The sequence below is a fragment of the Podarcis vaucheri genome (genome assembly GCF_965113315.1).
Source record: "Podarcis vaucheri genome assembly, chromosome: 10".
NCBI lineage: Eukaryota > Metazoa > Chordata > Lepidosauria > Squamata > Lacertidae > Podarcis > Podarcis vaucheri.
Window position 1 is genome coordinate 8886032 of NC_138748.1, and position 19850 is coordinate 8905881.

Consider the following 19850-nt stretch of genomic DNA (forward strand, 5'->3'; position numbering starts at 1 on the left):
CAAAAAATGTATTTCTACACACATGCATGGGACAAATGTACAACTTTGGAAAAAGTTGTGCTTCTGCAAACAACTCCACAAATCCAAATCCATTTTCCCCAAAATTTACTAAGTACAGTGGTACCTCGGGTTAAGTACTTAATTCGTTCTGGAGGTCTGTTCTTAACCTGAAACTGTTCTTAACCTGAAGTACCACTTTAGCTAATGGGGCCTCCTGCGGCTGCTGCCGCGCCGCCGGAGCCCGATTTCTGTTCTTATCCTGAAGCAAAGTTCTTAACCTGAAGCACTGTTTCTGGGTTAGTGGAGTCTGTAACCTGAAGTCTATGTAACCCGAGGTACCACTGTACTGTAAAAAACAAGATACAGGTAGGTAGCCGTATTGGTCTGCCGTAGTCGAAACAAAATAAACAAATTCTTTCCAGTAGCACCTTTGTTGTTGTTTAGTCGTGTCCGACTCTTCGTGACCCCATGGACCAGAGCACGCCAGGCATTTCTGTCTTCCACTGCCTCCCACAGTTTGGACAAACTCATGCTGGTAGCTTCGAGAACACTATCCAACCATCTCGTCCTCTGTCGTCCCCTTCTCCTTGTGCCCTCCATCTTTCCCAACATCAGGGTCTTTTCCAGGGAGTCTTCTCTTCTCATGAAGTGGCCAAAGTATTGGAGCCTCAGCTTCACGATCTGTCCTTCCAGTGAGCACTCAAGGCTGATTTCCTTTAGAATGGATAGGTTTGATCTTCTTGCAGTCCATGGGACTCTCAAGAGTCTCCTCCAGCACCAGAATTCAAAAGCATCCATTCTTCTGCGATCAGCCCTCTTTATGGTCCAGCTTTCACTTCCATACATCACTACTGGGAAAACCATATCTTTTACTATATGGACTTTTGTTGGCAAGGTGATGTCTCTACTTTTTAAGATGCTCTACTTTTTAAGATGCTTTTTATGTAGCACCTTAGAGACCAACTAAGTTTGTTACTGGTATAAACTTTCGTGCGCATGCACACTTCTTCAGATACCTTCAGGTCACTTTAGTTGATCTCTAAGGTGCTACTGGAAGGAATTTTCTCATTTTGTAAAAACCACGGTTTCTGTTTTTAAAATGGATAAAGGCAAACTTAAAAAATGTTTGCCCCATGCCTATTCTCTAAACAGGCAAGGGGCAATCATTTTTCATCCTGTTCCTTTTCGTTCAAGCTAGAGCAACTTCACAATGTGGCAAGGAAATGTGTAATTCTTTTCCTTCTGGTTTAGAAATGGCCCATAAGAGTGACACTCATAATCTACTTACTAATCTACATAATATACCTTGCATCTTGTAGGTAGTGAGAGGTAAATATAAACGATAGGTATCATGAAGCCTTCATTGAGGAGAGAGTTTGGGGCAATAAATATTTATAAAGCCTTCCCCCCCAATGCAGTAAAAGAGCTAAAACTGCTTAATTTTGGCTATAATGAGCCCAGTATTTATTTGACAAGCCAAATTCCAGAATTGCTATAGTGTTGGTGCAGTTGTTCTTACACCAGGAAAAGTCAACTATATATAATGGAAATACTAGTTTCTCAAAAGTAAAATATGAAGTCAAACAGCTTTAGATCAGAACACTGAAGATTAAAATGCTTCCCACATTTCAGCAAATTTTTTCATCCTGTGGGAAAACAAAAAGCAACAATTAGAATGTATAATGGGCGTACCATTCACTGTTCACAATATACAGTATGAGGCTGAGAAGCATGTCTTAATTACATTGAACAGAGAAATTTCCTGCATGTATTTTGTTTACTCAACATCATTGCATGCTAAATCTGTTCTGGATTGTGGTCATTTTATTTTGAGTACCGAATCTTCTTCAAAGAATCTTTCCTCTGCGTTTGTTAATGCCACTTATTTCTATCACAGCTCACACTTTCCTTATTTTTCCACAGTAAACATGGCAAGTTTTCTTTAAAGTTAATCGCCTTCAAATGCCATAAATTTCCGTGGGAGAGATTTGAGCATTCACTTTAACTCTCACTGAAATAAGTGTACCGGTAACTTAATGCTAACTGGCTAGTTTGTGTTCCCAAAAGCTGTAGCAGGGAAAATTGAGAAGTTGTAGCTGGCATCTATCTGTCTTGAGAGACAATGGAGTGTGCCTCTGGGGGTGAAGTCATACCTCTGTGTTAGCAGCACTGAAGTGACCTCCCTGGGGCGCAAGCCTGAGCAGCGTGCATGGAGGTCCTGGGCTGCCCACACGACAACCCCTTGCTTATGTGGTCCAAAGGAAACAAGGAGTTGCTGGAAGGAGGTGTACAAGACGCCATCCAACTGCCTTAGGGACCAACCAACTGTGTATGGTTTGCTCCTTAGCCTTTTCTTTTCCCACAAGATATCCCACAAAGCAGTGGAGGTTTAGGATCAGTTTTCCTGCACCTAGATGGGCTATCTTCCCAGATTGAGGAGCCCTATCTGTCTCTCACTTCCCTGGCAGATGAAGGTGATCGACTACATGGAATTGGCAGAAATCATAGAATCATAGAGTTGGAAGAGACCACAAGGGCCATCGAGTCCAACCCCCTGCCAAGCAGGAAACACCATCAGAGCACTCCTGACATATGGTTGTCAAGCCTCTGCTTAAAGACCTCCAAAGTAGGAGACTCCACCACACTCCTTGGCAGCAAATTCCACTGTCAAACAGCTCCTACTGTCAGGAAGTTCTTCCTAATGTTTAGGTGGAATCTTCTTTCTTGTAGTTTGGATCCATTGCTCCGTGTCCGCTTCTCTGGAGCAGCAGAAAACAACCTTTCTCCCTCCTCTATGTGACATCTTTTTATATATTTGAACATGGCTATCATATCACCCCTTAACCTCCTCTTCTCCAGGCTAAACATGCCCAGCTCCCTTAGCCGTTCCTCATAAGTTCCTCATAAGCCATTCCTCATAAGGAAATGACTGGCAGAATCCGAGACCAGGGAGAAGAGTTGGTGAAAGAAGACTGGAAGGAATTTAAAGACTATTTACAGAAATATTGTAAAATTAATGAATGTTAGAAGGATGTTGGATAGAAACTAAGGGGTTTCTAGCTGTAATGCTTTAGGAGATACGGAAAAAAAGGTTTACAAATGGGTAAAAGCTTAATGATAAGGATTTGCTGAACTAACAAATTGAAGTGGAATACAAAGAAGGGAGGTATGAGGAGGTCTGGGGAAATAAGCGTAAGGAAGATATGGAAAATTATTTGTTTTTTTAACTGTTTTTATGTTGTATTTTGTATTTTGTTTCTTTTTATTTTTAATTTTCATTGTTATATTTTAAAAACTTTAATAAATATTTTTTTTGGGGAAAAATATCTGTCTCTCACTTCCCTCTACAGCATGGGTAGGCAAACTAAGGTCCGGGGGCCAGATCCGGCCCAATCGCCTTCTCAATCTGGCCCGCAGACGGTCCAGGAATCAGCGTGTTTTTACATGAGTAAAATGTGCCCTTTTATTTAAAATGCATCTCTGGGTTATTTGTGGGACATAGGAATTTGTTCACTTTCCCCCCCCCAAAATATAGTCCGGCCCCCCACAAGGTGTCAGGGACAGTGGACTGGCCCTCTGCTGAAAAAGTTTGCTGACCTGATCCCCGCTCTACAGTATGTGCAGAAACAGCCTTCTTAACCGTTGGACCCACTATTGGTCTTGTCCTCTCAATCTGCCAGAGTCTGTCTCCACATGCAGAGTAAGTTGCTAACTCATAGTCTACCCTCACCTTGCTTAGCTGTTCTCGGGAGGGTGGCGGCTGTCGCATGCAGACAGCTTCTAGGAGCCACAGATGAGAGCTGAGTGCAGTGTGGAGACCAAAGGTGGACAAAGTACCCCAGAAGGAGCATGGTATGTTCCCTTCAGAGTACTACTTCCCTAACACTCCACAAACCCCAGGTCCATACATATTCCAATAATAATCTTGGAGGAAGGGCTAACTGGATATTTTTAAAATGTTGACCTACCCAGAGAAAAACAGCAAGATTGGTAGAGTAGTTTTAGTTGCCAATGGTTCCAAAGTTCGCAAGCACTAATTGATTAAACATCCAAGCACAATAAGATTGAACTTCTTACCATTATAAAGCTTCAATCTCTTGGCCTACGTCCTATTCAAACATTACAAACATTTGGAAGTGGGACAGATGGATGAGGATGGTAAATGTAGGGAAACAAGTCAGATCCCTATCGGTCAATCTAGCCCAGTATGGCAAGAGCAGTAGAAAAATCTATAATTAAAAAAATTAAGCAGTTGTGCAACATTCAAGTTCAACTTACACTTTCCCCCTGAACTCCTCTGCTGTCATAATGTCAGTTTCTTCATAAATTTCATCCTGGATACTTAATCCCAAAGATTCCAGTGCTAAAATATGGGAGAGGAGATGAAAGATGCTTAGAGAAATGGCTGCTGAAGCATACACAACTCTTAATAGTCAGTGCATTCTTTTCCATCTTCAGTTCTGCTTAGACCTTAACTAATCAGATGTCGATGGGACAAAAACCTCAACCCAGCAAGAAACCTGTACATGCACATATCCTCCCCTACCGCTGCATAAAGTAATGAGAATCACATTATACTGGGTTTATCTAAATGAAGGGGATCTTATGAACCCTCCATTAGATGGAAGGCTGAATGAGGTCAGATCATAGATTAGGCAGATCTGACATTCAAACACATATAGTACAGCATAACTCGCATGCCGTTATCTCCATGTAGCAAAGAGATACCCCTATCTTTTCACATCCAGTGTCTAAAAACAAGGCAGGTTTATGATGGGTGGGTGAGAAAGGAGAGATAGCTGCTAGAGAAGAACCCAGTACGCTTTACTGTATTGAGGTTTTTTTACAGAGCATTGCTCCCAAATGTTACTTGTTTCCTTTTATCAACATCAGGAACAACTAACAAACAGTAGAAATTTACTTAATATAAATCTAAAGGATTTGTTGTTTTACTCACTAAATTTCTGTAAAGATTAGGCTGCGAATAATCTTGAAGCTGTTTTTCTCATGCCTAAACTTGCCACATGTGGCCATAATAACCTACAGCAGGAGTGGCAATCTACTCACAGAGTTAAAAACTTGCAGTGATCTGCCCCCTTTTTGGGGGGTTCAGGAGGAAGGACCCATTTTTTGGGGGGTGCATGGGGAGCAAAGGTGCTATCTACCGCAATCTACCTGTTGGACATGCCTGACCTACAGTATATGAAATGAGATGTTCATTTAAAAAAATGAAGGGCCACTAACCTCCTTTGTACTGTGGTATGGTTATGTAACCTTGGCCTGCAACGTCTAGCATTTCAAACATTGCATCCACGTTTGACTCGTCCATAAGATAAGGAAAGTCCGTAGAAGTCATTTTTGCACACTTTATCTTTTCCAGTGTCTTTATCAAAAACTCTCTTGGTCTGTCTGTAAGATAAAAAACACACATACGTTCCCACTTCAACGTGTCCTGGTAGATATTCTCACTAAAACATCTAATGTTTTCTAGGCATTGTGCAAAGGTTAAAAAAAGATGCAGGCCTTATCTCCAGACTTTCAGACTAGGATACAAAAAGAAACAGGTATGGGGTTGGAAGAGGAAAACAAGCAAATTCAGGTACCAAAGCTTGCCAGTAAGGTCCAGGTTGAATGGCCACTAGGTAGTTCTGGAAGAGGAGAACCCAAATGACAATTTGTCATAGCCAAACTGTTGTTGGGAATGTTTCTACTATTGTTCAGAGGCAGCTGGGCATCATTGGCTCATTAAATTGCACTTTTCCTGGGAACTGAAGCACTTACTGTATTTAATCATAATTGGCAATGGTTTTCATGACCATGCCGTGGGTAGGGAGAAACAAACTATGATTCCATTTTTGGAGGCACGGAAAAAGCCAAGCATCACGAGCAAGGTGAGAGTGGTAACTGGGCAGAGTGCGCTAGCAAACTGCTTGTTCACGGTAAGCTATTTAACCGCGGGTGCCGGCAACCACAAAGTTCCACTTGTGAAAGAGGGTTTTCCTATCGCCTTCTGTAGCATCACTGAAGTTTCTTCCGAAACAGTTCTGTCTTCACAGGAAATATGCATGAGCTCCCATCTACAAGTCCTTGCCCCTAAAACACATGTCAGCATAGGCGCCGACTCAATGGGGCCTGAGGGGGCTCGAGCCCCCTCAAAAAAAATTTGGGGGGGGGCTCAGCCCACCCAATAATCTCGGGCGCCCTTCCAGCAGAGCGCCGCCGCCGTCCCCCGCCTCCTCCCCACCTGCTCCCTTGCCAGCCAGCCAGCCAGCCGCGCGCCCTAGTCGGAGAGCCCCGGCCGTCCCCCGCGAGATTAGGGAATCCCCGGGGGCGGGGGCTCCTGCCTCGCTGCTTCGCAGCACCACCGCCACTCCCAAGGCACTGCCGGTTTCAGCCCCCGCGAGAACAGGGGAATCCCGACCGGCCACACTGGCTGGGGGGGGCGTGGCTTGCCCTATTTAGGGCCGGAGCGGAGGGGGCTCGCCCTCTCTTCTCAGGCTAGCCCCACGTTTCCCGCATATCAGCTGTTCCGGAGCTGATTAATAGGCGCAGCACGCTCTCCCCTATTCGCTCACGAGGGGGCGGCGCCACTTTATTTGCATATTCATGAGCTTATTTATTATTCATGAGCTTTCCCGCCCCCCCCCCCAATATTTTTTATAAGTCCGCGTCCCTGCATGTCAGCCCATGAACATTGTGAGGGGCTTGGCAACCAGGCCTCAATTCCACATGTTCTCTGCACTTTAATCCTCCCTACTAACTTCTTTTACTAACGGGACGTGGGTGGCGCTGTGGGTTAAAGCACAGAGCCTAGGACTTGCCGATCAGAAGGTCGGCGGTTTGATTCCCCGCGACGGGGTGAGCTCCCGTTGCTCGGTCCCAGCTCCTGCCAACCTAGCAGTTCAAAAGCACGTCAAAGTGCAAGTAGATAAATAGGTACCACTCCGGCGGGAAGGTAAACGGTGTTTCGGTGCACTGCTCTGGTTCACCAGAAGTGGCTTAGTCATGCTGGCCACATGACCCGGAAGCTGTACGCCGGTTCCCTTGGCCAATAAAGCGAGATGAGCGCCGCAACCCCAGAGTCGGCCACGACTGGACCTAATGGTCAGGGGTCCCTTTACCTTTACTAACTTCTCCACCAACTAAGTGCTGCTGGGTTAGAGGACTGAATTGGCACTCCCGCCACACATTCTCACATACGGACCCCCCCTCGGGAAAAATGGGTGAGCGAAGATCTTCATTGGGAACAAGCAGGGAAGAAAGACAACATCCAGGATCTGCTGCCTGAGTGGATCCTTTTCGCCTGAGGCAGTCGCCTCACCTTGCCTCATTGGCAGGCCGGCCCTGTTCTTACATTTGCACCTGTGGCAAAATTATCCGTGTCACATGGCAGTCAGGACCAAGTGAGCTGTGGCTGTTGGTGGTCGGAAGGAGCACTTTATTTGGAGCAGCACAGATGGGTCCCCTACACAGGGTGCCAAGCCGAGAGGGGAGTAAATATTATTAACAACACCAAACAAACAAACAAACAATAATACAGTGGTACCTCGGGTTAAGTACTTAATTCGTTCTGGAGGTCCGTTCTTAACCTGAAAGTGTTCTTAACCTGAAGCACCACTTCAGCTAATGAGGCCTCCTGCTGCCGCTGCGCCACCGGAGCATGACTTCTGTTCTTATCCTGAAGCAAAGTTCTTAACCCGAGGTACTATTTCTGGGTTAGCGGAGTCTGTAACCTGAAGCGTATGTAACCTGAGGTACCACTGTAATGATAATAATAATATTAATAATAAAGGGTCTGCATAAAAGGCGGATCTACACGGATCCTCATGGATCCTCCACTTTTTAAAAAATAATTCCAACAAATGCAGTGTCAAATCACACCTAGAAGGCACGCCTACAAACGTGGACCCAACACTTTGCCGTGCTGCAGCACCATAAAAACATGGATCCGAGGCACGGATCCTCATGAATTCATATGATTTTTATATTGAAACAAAATAAAAACACCATGCTACTGTAGACCACATCTTAGTCTGCAGGAGGAACCAAAAAAACGCATCCACTGTTTCGTGGTGCCGCAATGGCGCAAAAACATGGTTAAAAAACACGGATCCTCATGAATCCTCATGATTTTTGCACTAGATCAGCCCAAACTCACTTTCAAATTACACATCATGTCCAGGGGCACAACATCCACCACAGAAATCACGGATCCATGGCTTCCTGGCGAAACCGTGGCCCAAAAATGTGGTTTTCAAGAAGGGATCTTCATGGATCCACACACTTTCTGCATCGGGCCAACCCAAACTCACCGTCAAATCACATATCATAGTAAGGGGCACAGCCTACACCACAAAAAACTCGGATCCCCGCCTGCCTGGCCACGCCCTGGCCCAAAAACGTGGTTCCGAAGCACGGATCCTCATGAATCCTCATGATTTTTGCACTAGATCAGCCCAAAGTCACCATCAGATCAAACATCATGGCCATGGGCACAGCATCCACCACAAAAATCACAGATCCACGACTTCCTGGCGAAACCGTGGCCCAAAAACTTGGTTCCGAACCACAGATCCTCATGGATCCTCACACTTTTTGCATCGGGCCACCCCAAACTCACCATCAAATCACACATCATGTCCAGAGGCACAGCCTGCACCACAAAAATCACGGATCCACGGCTTCCTGACCATACCGTGGCCCAAAAACGTGGTTTTGAAGCACGGATCCTCATGGATCCTCATGCTTTTTGCATTGGGCCAACCCAAACTCACCGTCAAATCACACATCTTTCCCAGGGGCACGGCCTGCACCACAAAAAACTCGGATCCACAGCTTCCTGGCCACTCCATGGCCCAAAAACGTGGTTCCGAAGCACGGATCCTCATGGATCCTCACGCTTTTTGCATTGGGCCACCCCAAACTCACTGTCAAATCACACATCATGTCCAGGGGCACAGCCTGCACCACAAAAAACTCGGATCCATGGCTTCCTGACCACTCCAAGGCCCAAAAACGTGGTTTTGAAGCACGGATCCTCATGGATCCTGACTCTTTTTGCATTGGGCCAACCCAAGCTCACCGTCAAATCACACATCATTCCCAGGGGCACAGCCTGCACAACAGAAAACTTGGATCCACGGCTTCCTGGCCACTCCATGGCCCAAAAACGTGGTTTTGAAGCACGGATCCTCATGGATCCTCACGCTTTTTGCATTGGGCCAACCCAAACTCACTGTCAAATCACACGTCATAGCCAGGAGCAGAGCTTGCACCATAAAAATTATGGATCCACGGCTTCCTGGCAATGCCATGACCCAAAACGGTAGTTTTGAAGCACGGATCCTCAAGGATCCTCACTCTTTTCGCATTGGGGCTCCCCAAACTCACCATCAAATCACACATCATAGCCACGGGCACAACTCACAAATCATGAGTTGCACTACAAAAATCACAAAAATCCCCTTTCCTGCACTGTTAATGTCACCACTGCAATATTATTATTAGAGCCGATAGGAGAATATATGACTACCGTATTTTTCGCTCTATAGGACACACTTTTTACCCTCCAAAAATTAAGGGGAAATGTGTGTGTGTCCTATGGAGCGAATGCAGGCTCCTTGGCTTCAGCGAAAGCAACACGAAGCCTCCGATGTGCAGAGGGAGCGCTCCCTCCACGCTCCAGAGGCTACGCGTTGCTTTCGCTGAAGCCTGGAGAGCGAGAAGGTGACCCAGAAACTACAACTAATCCAGAACGCAGCAGCTAGTCTGGTGACTGGGAGTGGCCACCAAGACCATATAACACATGTCCTGAAAGACTTACATTGGCTCCCAGTACATTTCTGAGCACAATTCAAAGTGTTGGTGCTTACCTTGAAAGCCCTCAACGGCCTCGGCCCAGTATACCTGAAGGAGCGTCTCCACCCCCATCATTCTGCCCAGACACTGATGTCCAGCGCCGAAGGCCTTCTGGTGGTTCCCTCACTGTGAGAAGCAAAGTGACAAGGAACCAGGCAGAGGGCCTTCTTGGTTGTAGCGCCCGCCCTGTGGAATGTCCTCCCATTAGATGTCAAAGAGATAAACAACTACCTGACATTTAGAAGACATCTGACGACAGCCCTGTTTAGGGACGTTTTTAATGTGTGACTTTTTAATGTATTTTTATTTCATTTTTTGGGAAGCCACCCAGAGTGGCTGGGGAAACCCAGCCAGATGGGCAGGGTACAAATATATTTGTAGTAGTAGTAGTAGTAGTAGTAGTAGTACTTTGTAGGATTTGATAATCTTTATAGGTCTTTTAAATTTCTTATCTATCTATCTATCTATCTATCTATCCCCTCCCCCGTTTCCCTTTCTGTACTTCCTTATCCTTATAAAATTGAATATATATATATATTTAAAATTTACGGCTCCACAGTTTTCTGGGTCGCCCCATATTCATTACCCAACCACCTATGCTGCTCATGGCCAGATCACTTTGGGGCACTGCCATGCTGTAAAAAGATTCTCATGAAGCACAGATCCCCATGGATCCTTAGGTTTTTTTATGTTTGGTCACCCTGAAATCACTATCAAATCACACATGATGTATATGACCACAGAACGAACCACAAAAACCACAGAGCACAGCCAAGGAACAAACACTATATTAAATACTTTAATCCTCATGGATCGGCATGATTGTTAAATGGACTCCACCAAATTATATTATAAGATCACACCAATGTCCATGGAATGACCGAAATACAAACGCTATCTGAAATGTTCTGCATTAGCAAGAACATTGAAATAAAATGACATTCATATTCATAGCTTCCACTGTGAAGAACTGCACCTGGAAATTTTTGACACTGCTAAACCTCAAGAATGTCCAAGGCAGAGATTGTGATGATCTTACCTGTGAATGTAAATTATCAAACCAACTAGATGGAGACCACCAAAGTAACCATGAAAAACAATCACCTGTCTTGCGTCAATTCAGCTACAAATGGTTTTGGGACAAAAGTTGGTTGCTTTGCAGGGGTAGTAATTATAAATGGAGGTTTAACTGCAAGTTTTTTTGAGAACAGATTTTGTCAGTGCAAACTTTGAAATAGGGGGTTTCCAACGTGGTGCCCATGGGAATCATGTTGCCTGCTGACAGCTTTCCTGGAGTCCACCACGTGTTTTTAGAAAAAGAACAGGATTAGTGGTGAATTGTGCCCAGCATGACTTCAGATTGTTCATAGTACATTTGATTGACTACAGGGGCATATGAAGGGGCAGCGGGGTGATGGTGCCCCAGGGTGCCATGCTGGGGGGAGAGTAACAGTAAGGTCGCTGTACTGGCTGCCGCTCTTGCGGCAACTGTACAGGCAGCCCCTCTCGCAGCGACCGTATGGGCCATATGGGCAGCTGCTCTCGCAGCGACTGTACAGGCTGCTGCTCGCGTAGCGTCCGTACAGGCAGCTCCTCTCACGGCGGCCGTACAGGCTGTGTGGGCAGCCGCTCTCCTGGCGACCATACGGGCAGCCATGCATGCATAGTCCATACAGGACATCATCCAGGACTTGTTACCATATTATAGCTGCCACAAAATCTATCGGCATGCCACCAGAACCAGGGAGGCCTTGCCAGTTGTAGCTCACACAGTTGAAGTGAAATAAAAGACAGTAGAGTAGATCGGGAAGAAAGTTCCCCAGACTGCAGGAAAAGATAACAGTAGTTCCAGCATCTGATTCATTGCAGGCTGCTGAGGGGTTTGACTCCTTAAGATCACCAACTGACTATGAGACACCTGGAAAGCACTCAGCCTCAGATGACCTCCACTCCAAAAGGTGGAAAAGAGGATTTGACAGTGACCAATATTGATTATTTTGATAGCAGCCCCATATTCTCAACACAAAGTGAGAAGTGTTTGGACAAATCACTGATTTGTACATCAGTTCCCCCATGGCACAACTGTACCTTCCCCACACTCAGTCTACAAACCATGGGACTTTGGTTCAGTTGGCAACATCTGTGTGTATGACTATGACATAAACACACTGAAAGGATCAAACTGGATAAATGATCGCATAATAGATGCCTTTCTTGCCTCCAGGGTGATCATGGCCAAAGAGCTAGGTCACAATGGAACAATTTTCCCACTTACCGTACTTGCCACTTCATGCAGATATGTCAAAGATTGCCAGTGCAAGCTCTGAAGAACTGTTTGAGATTTGGAGTGCTAAAGAAAGATGTTTTGATTATTCCAGTAAATGACAGAGAAGTCCACTGGAAACTGATAGTAATCATTTTGAAAAGGAAGACCATGCTCTATCTAGATTCCAAACATGGATTGAACCACTCTGTGATTGATGCAATAACATCCTTCTTAGCATGTCTGTATAAGATGGATTCAAAATATCCCTATAGTTTTGCGGCTGATCATTTTTTTGCACCAACTGATATACCCAGGCAAGGTACCGTAATTCCAGTGACTACGGTCCTTTCACATTTACCATTGCCCATCTGATTGCTTCTGCTGCCCAATTACAGTTCATACAAAAGGATATGGCTGCCATTAGACCCTGGATTGCAAAAGAAATAATACAGTACTGTGGGAAAACCTATTTTGAAGGACAAGACAAATATTTTCAAGTGGAAATTGATGCTGTTCCTCCCAAGAAGAGACAAATCTTGAACAAGAGTTACATTACTGTGTCTCGATCATGCCCAGAGGGATGGAAGGATACACTAGCCTATTGCTCAGATATCCTTGTTTGAAGGCTGCTGGTCACTATGTTTCTTGAAGGAAGGGTGCAGGAGGCCCAGTGGTGACCTAACTATGGCTTACTGTGAAGGAAACTGCAAGGACTGGTACCACTGCTTTCACATAGGCATTGATTCAAAAGATCTTCCAGAGGTTTTTGTGTGTCCAGACTGTCAATCCACTGTGGCCAAATAGATTTTGAAACTGCGAACTGTCATATTCCACAGGTTGGTATAATACAGCAAAATCCAAACATATAGTTTTCATCATCATGGCAGGGATGGTCCTTTTCCATAGAATTCTTATTTATGGAGTTAGTTTTTATATCCTGCTTTTCTCTACTTGAAGGAGTCTCAAAGTGGCTAAAAATCTCCTTTCCCTTCCACCCCCACAACAGACACCTTGTGAGGTAGGTGGGGCTGAGAGAGTTCAGAGAGAAGTGTGACTGGCCCAAGGTCACCCAGCAGCTGCATCTGGAGGAGCGGGGAAGCGAACCCAGCTCACCAGATTAGAGTCCACCGCTCTTAACTACCACACCACAGAAACGTATCTCTTAAAACTCTGGAGCAAGCTGTTCAGTTCAGCCTCATAGTGATACTGATTTGTGGAGGGAAGGTGATTTGTGGAGGGAAGATGAGCAAGATCTGTTCCCATTTCCCAACACAGAGACCATAGAGCAGTTTCTTTTGGGGGCTGAACCTGCAGAGTGTTTCTGTTCAGAATTTCCGTGGCAGAAATTGGCTAAGTGCCTTTATTAACATTCAGCTTCTCAAATCGAACCCCATCATGAAACTTTCAGCTGTAGCTGTTGGAGGTGGAGGGCAGAGAAGGTGCTAGTCCTTACCTCCCTCCTCCCAGCCTATCATTGCCCAATGGACTGAATTTCAGGGCTTTTGCATGTAAAGGGCAAGCTTGTTCTTTACTTGTTTAGACTCTTTAAACTTGGAAACAGATATTTGGCTCCATGACCAAAATGACCAAAAGGGTCAGCTTCTAGAGGACTGGAAAGATCATAATTGTACTTCCCCTACCCTCAGCCCTAACTCCGTTGAGTATTTTTTGTTATGAGACTGAGTGTTTGGGGCTGATGCTGTAGCATTCTTGTCTGGGGGCTTGATGGAAAAACAGAAAAGTGACCCTCACCTAACTCTCCAATGCCCTTCAACAAGAATGCTGTAGGAAATATTGCTAAGCCCAAAGGGAGGCAAGAATTTGCTTCAGCTCACCTTGTTAATGGCAGAGCAAAAGCTATCCGTGTGTCATTCTCAATTAGTCTACTTTCAGGACTGATTTTAGAACCCTCTTATATCAGGCCACATGGTCACTGGAGGTGGCCCCATCATGCAAACATGACTATCCACACAGGGACCATCTATTTTTGTTTTTTCCCCTGATACTGGATTTTAAGTTACAGTTACATCTTTTTAAACAGCTGTCAGTATATCACACTGTATTCCACTTGCCTTCCGAAGGAACACGTGGCTCTCCCCACATAGCGGGTTAGGTTGAGACTGCTGATCCAAAGTAATCAGTAATTTTTACGGTAGTTACAATCCTGCTTTCCCTTGTACCAGCTTACCTTGACTTCAGTAAGGCCTTTGAAAAGATCCCCCATGATATTATTGCAAAACAAGTAGTAAAATGTGGGCTAGACAAAGCTACTGTTAGGTGGATTTGTAATTGGTTGATGGGCTGAACCCAAAGGGTGCTCATCAGTGGCTCACCTTCATCCTGGAAAAAAATGACTACTGGGGTTCCACAAGGTTCTGTCCTGGGCCTAGTCCTATTCAATAGTTTTATAAATGATTTGGATGATGGAATAGAGGGTGTGCTAATCAAATTTGCAAATGACTGCAAACTGGGAGGGGTTGCTAATACACCAGAGGACAGGGTCAAAATTCAAAATGACCTGAATAGCCTAGAGAGCTGGGCCAAAACCAACAATATGGAGTTCAATAGGGAGAAATGTAAGGTATTGCACCTGGATAGAAAAAATGAAATGCACAGGTGGGGGACACTTGGCTTGACAACAGTACCTGTGAAAGGGATCTGGGAGTCTTAGTCGACCACAAGCTGAATATGAGTCAACAGTGTGATGTGGCAGCTAAGAATGCCAATGCAATTCTGAGCTGCATCAATAGGAGTATAGTGTCTAGATCAAGTGAAGGAATGTTACCACACTATTCTGGTTGGTTGGTCAGACCAGTGGCGTAGCGTGGGGGGTGCCAGGGGTGCCAGCCGCACCGGGCGCAACTTCGGGGGGGGCGCGCTCGCTGCCTCCGGAGTCGCCAGGCAGCCCCTCCTCACCGACGGGCAGCGTTCGCCTGCGGGGCTCGGCCAGCGTGCTGGGCTGGCCGCGTGGAGTCGCCGAGGAGCCGCCGCCGCCTGCCATGCCGCCCTGGCTGCTTCAACCGCGTCCGACAGCCGGCTCGAGGCTCCTTCCGGCCGGGTCTCCCGACGGGGCGCTGCGGGCGGAGGCTCCGGCACCAAGCGCCACGCCGCCCAGGCTCGGGTCGCTGTCTGGACGCGCGCAGCCCGCCAAACGCGCCATCGGCGGCGCTCTAGTGCCTGTGCGCCAAGACCACCCACCCGCCCCGACGGCCCCCCCACCCGCGCCGGAGGCCGGCTGACGCACTGGCCCCAGAGCAGCCCCCTCCCCGCGCCAGAAAGAAGCCGCGTCGGGACTAGCCGGGCCGGGGAGGGAGACCGAGAAGGCTGCGCCGCGACGCCCAAAGACGCGCGTCTTGGCGTATTAATGACCATGGTTAGGTGTTAGGGGGCGCAAATTACTTGCCTTGCCCCGGGTTAGGGGGCGCAAATTACTAGCCTTGCCCCGGGTGCTGATAACCCACGCTACGCCGCTGGGTCAGACCACACCTGAAATACTGTGCCCAGTTGAAGAAGGATATTGTCAAGTAGGAGCATGTCCAGAGGAGGGTGACTAAAATGTAAAAGGTCTGGAATTCAAGCCCTATGAGGAGAGACTTAGGGAGCTGGATTTGTTTAATCTAGAGAAGAGAAGATTAAGGAGTGACATGATAGCCATGTTTAAATATTTGAAGGGATGTCATGTTGAAGAGGGAGCAAGCTTGTTTTCTGCTGTTCTAGAGACTAGGATGCAGAATAATGGATTCAAACTATGGGAAAAGAGATTCCACCTGGGCGTGGTAATCCAGTCAGGGAAAAAGGGAGGCATACTATGTTTAGGGCACCGTTTCCAGCCCCTTCCCCTTTTCGGGGTGAGCATAGTGGATCCTAAAAAGGGCTGCTCAGTCATGGATACAGCTGCTGAGCTGCTCAACGGCCTCATTCCTTGAGTCAGAACGACTGACCACCCATGTGTCGGTTCATGACTAGGGGCTTCAAATTCCTGCCACAGTAGCCATTTAGTGATGGCCATGGGGGGAGGGTTTGGGGAGGTTGGGTTTGGTTTTTGGAAGACGTCTGTGCCTGAATTTGTTTTATGTGTGTAGATTAGTGCACGCTGACCAACGTACAGTCTTCGCAGTAGGGCTCTGTTCTGATGGCATGAGTAGTCACGACAAACTGGTGGATCCTATCTGCTGCAGCCTTCATCCGCCTTCAGAGCCGTTGTAACACACTGCTTGTTATCACCCGCCTGTTCTGCCGTTGAGGACTTCTTGGATCATTCTTTGTCTAACTCCTTCCCTGTTATGTACTAAGCTTGGATCCTAGAACAATAGGCAAGTAGGATCCTAGAATGCAAGAACTGATTGGCTTGCAGGAAAAGACCAATCAGGCTCCAGGAGGGAAGCAGAATCAGCTAGTCAGACGGGACTCATTGTGTAAATAATGTATATAAAAGCCTGCGGTTTGGGGGGAAATTCAATCACTGTTTTACAAGCTGCAATAAAGAGCATGAAATCACTACAGGACTCTGAGCATATTTAATTTTCTTTGACCTTACCACCTTGGGTGACCCTGCTGGGAGTACGAGATTCCCAATGGCTTCACTCACAAGGGTCATAGGAATGTGCAAGCCCACTCACCATGACAAGTGAGAGAACTGAGATAGATTGCACTGAGCCCTGGTTCTCATTAGACAAAGCGTTCCACCAAAAAGGCTCTGGCTCTGGTTGAGGACAGCTGGATATGTTTTGGGCCAGGGACCACCAGTAGGTTGCTGTTAGATGAGCGTCACACTCATGGGGAGGGGTGTATTGGAAGATAATTCCCACAGATAAGAAAGGTCACAGACTGTTTAGGGCTTTAAAGATTCGCACCAAAACATTGAACCTGATTCAATACTCCACCTGGAGCCAATCCAGCTGATGAAAAACCAACTGAATGTGGGCTCTCAACAAAGTCCAAGTAAGAACTCATGCATCTGCATTTTAGACCATTTGGAGTTTCTGGAGCAGTCTCAAGGGTAGCCCTGCATATCTATCTCTCTCACTCTCTCTCTCTCGATCACATTTATACCCGGCTCTCCCCGGCTCAGGTGTACAGCAAGTTAAAGTAGTCTAGTCTGCAGGTGACAACTGCATGGATCACTATGGCTAGGTTGGAAAGGGACAGGTACGGTACCGATCTCCTAACCTGACATAGATTCAAAAATTCCAGTTTGGCTCCATTTGTGACCAATGCCTCCATAGAGACAGAAGCATCCAGGATCACACCGGGACTCCTGATAGCGGCTACAGGTGACTATTGCGCCCCATTAAGAGCTGGGAGCTGGCAAACCAAACTGAAATTATTCTGGCCCAGCCATTGGACGCCCATCTTTAATGGATAGAGATTCAGCCGACTCAGTTTCCTCCATCCCAGCACACCCACCTAAAAATTGGCCAATAGATCCAGGGTAGCATCTGGCAGTAGATCCATGATGTTTGTGGTCAGATCTGTGGTTATGTACAAGATATTTGAATAAAGGGTGAATTTGGGGTTCCCCAATGCAAAAAGTGTGATGATCCATGAGGATCCGTGCTTCAAAACCACGTTTTTGAGCCATGGAGTGGCCAGGAAGCTGTGGATCCGTGTTTTTTGTGGTGCAGGCTGTGCCCATGGCCATGATGTGTGATTTGACGGTGAGTTTGGGTTGGCCAATGTAAAATGCGTGAGGATCCATAAGGATCCATGCTTTGAAACCACGTTTTTGGGCCACGGTATGGCCAGGAACCCGTGGATCCGAGTTTTTTGTGCTGCAAGCTGTGTCCCATGGCATGAAGTGTGATTTGACAGTGATTTAGGGGTGGCCCAGTGCAAAAAGTGTGAGGATCCACGAGGATCCGTGCTTCAAAACTACATTTTTGGGCTACGGTGTCGCCAGGAAGCCATGGATCCGTGATTTTTGTGGTGCAGGTTGTGCCCCTGGGAATGATGTGTGATTTGACGGTGAGTTTGGGGTGGCCCAATGCAAGAAGTGTGAGGATCCATGAGGATCCGTGCTTCAAAACCAAGTTTTTGGGCCATGGCATTGCCAGGAAGCAGTGGATCCGAGTTTTTTGTGGTGCAGGCAGTTCCCCTGGACATGATGTGTGATTTGATGGTCAGTTTGGGTTGGCCCAATGCAAAAAGAGTCAGGATCCATGAGGATCCGTGCTTCAAAACCACGTTTTTGGGCCATGGAGTGGCCAGGAAGCCGTGGATCCGAGTTTTTTGTGGTGTAAGCTGTGCCCCTGGGAATGATGTGTGATTTGACAGTGAGTTTGGGTTGGCCCAATGCAAAAAGCGTGAGGATCCATGAGGATCCGTGCTTCAAAACCACGTTTTTGGGCCTTGGAGTGGCCAGGAAGCCGTGGATCCGAGTTTTCTGTGGTGCAGGCTCTGCCCCTGGACATGATGTGTGATTTGACGGTGAGTTTGGGGTGGCCCGATGCAAAAAGCGTGAGGATCCATGAAGATCCGTGCTTCAAAACCACGTTTTTGGGCCACGGTATGGTCAGGAAGCCGTGGATCCGTGATTTTTGTGGTGCAGGCTGTGCCTCTGGACATGATGTGTGATTTGACGGTGAGTTTGGGATGGCCCGATGCAAAAAGCGTGAGGATCCATGAGGATCTGTGGTTTGGAACCAAGTTTTTGGGCCACGGTTTCGCCAGGAAGTCGTGGATCTGTGATTTTTGTGGTGGATGCTGTGCCCATGGCCATGATGTTTGATCTGATGGTGACTTTGGGCTGATCTAGTGCAAAAATCATGAGGATTCATGAGGATCCGTGCTTCGGAACCACGTTTTTGGGCCACGGTATGGTCAGGAAGCCGTGGATCCGTGATTTTTGTGGTGAAGGCTGTGCCCCTTACTATGATATGTGATTTGACGGTTAGTTTGGGTTGGCCCGATGCAGAAAGCGTGTGGATCCATGAAGATCCGTTCTTGAAAACCACGTTTTTGGGCCACGGTTTCGCCAGGAAGCCGTGGATCCGTGATTTTTGTGGTGGATGCTGTGCCCATGGCCATGATCTTTGATCTGATGGTGACTTTGGGCTGATCTAGTGGAAAAATCATGAGCATCCACGAGGATCCGTGTTTTTTAACCATGTTTTTGCGCCCCTGCGCCCCCCTGAAACAGTGGGTGCGTGATTTTTTTGATGCTTTCTACAGAGTAAGACATGGTATACAATATCATGGTGGTTTTATTTAATTTGAATGAAAAAATCATATGAATTCACGAGGATCCGTGTAGATCCGCCTTTTACCTTTTTCCATAATAAAAGCTATATTTATATGGGCACCTAACAAGAAGATCCATTTAAAAGCAACTGTACCAAAAGGAATTATTGTGAAAATAATGGTTCTTTGGGTGGGTCAAATCCTGTCCTCCCTCCAGGCACCATATTCACCTGAGGGGGGCAAGAGGTTTGGCGTCTGGCATGGCCTGGGTGAGGCGGGCTTACCTGGCCGGTGGTAGAGCAGCAAGGCGCTCAGGTTGTGCAAAAGCTCCGGGATTTTGTGCTGCGCCAGGTAAGCGCGACCCTCCGCTTCGCGGTCCATCGCCGTTGCTAGGAGACCGGAGGGAACGCTCCCGCGGCGGGGGGGGGGAGGAGGGAGGGGCAGGTCACGTGACGAAAGGGCTTGGCGGCGGCGGACCAATAAGGAGAGAGCCCTTAAGTCCTATTTATTTTAGTCGCGCGTGTACCGCCCATTTATTTGAGTACCG

General features: G+C 46.9%; 1 protein-coding gene across 1 annotated transcript; it reads right to left on the reverse strand.

The window, feature by feature from the left end:
- Positions 1 to 1436: 1436 nt before the first annotated feature.
- EFCAB10 (EF-hand calcium binding domain 10) lies at positions 1437 to 19725 on the reverse strand. The gene is made up of 4 exons (XM_082239923.1): positions 19588 to 19725; positions 5245 to 5409; positions 4279 to 4363; positions 1437 to 1646 (listed from the first exon to the last, which is right to left on the reverse strand). The coding sequence occupies exons 1-4, from the start codon at positions 19682 to 19684 to the stop codon at positions 1610 to 1612; spliced, it is 384 nt and encodes a 127-aa protein (XP_082096049.1). The 5' UTR covers positions 19685 to 19725; the 3' UTR covers positions 1437 to 1609.
- Between the last annotated feature and the right edge of the window lie 125 nt (positions 19726 to 19850).

Excerpts from the sequence above, each read along its gene's own strand:
- EFCAB10 (XM_082239923.1), bottom strand. The coding sequence starts at position 19,684 with ATGGACCGCGAAGCGGAGGGTCGCGCTTACCTGGCGCAGCACAAAATC. Across the intron at positions 5,410-19,587 it reads GCTGCTCTACCACCGGCCAG|ACAGACCAAGAGAGTTTTTG; the intron begins GTAAGCCCGCCT and ends TTTATCTTACAG. Across the intron at positions 1,647-4,278 it reads GAGGAGTTCAGGGGGAAAGT|GATGAAAAAATTTGCTGAAA; the intron begins GTAAGTTGAACT and ends GTTTTCCCACAG.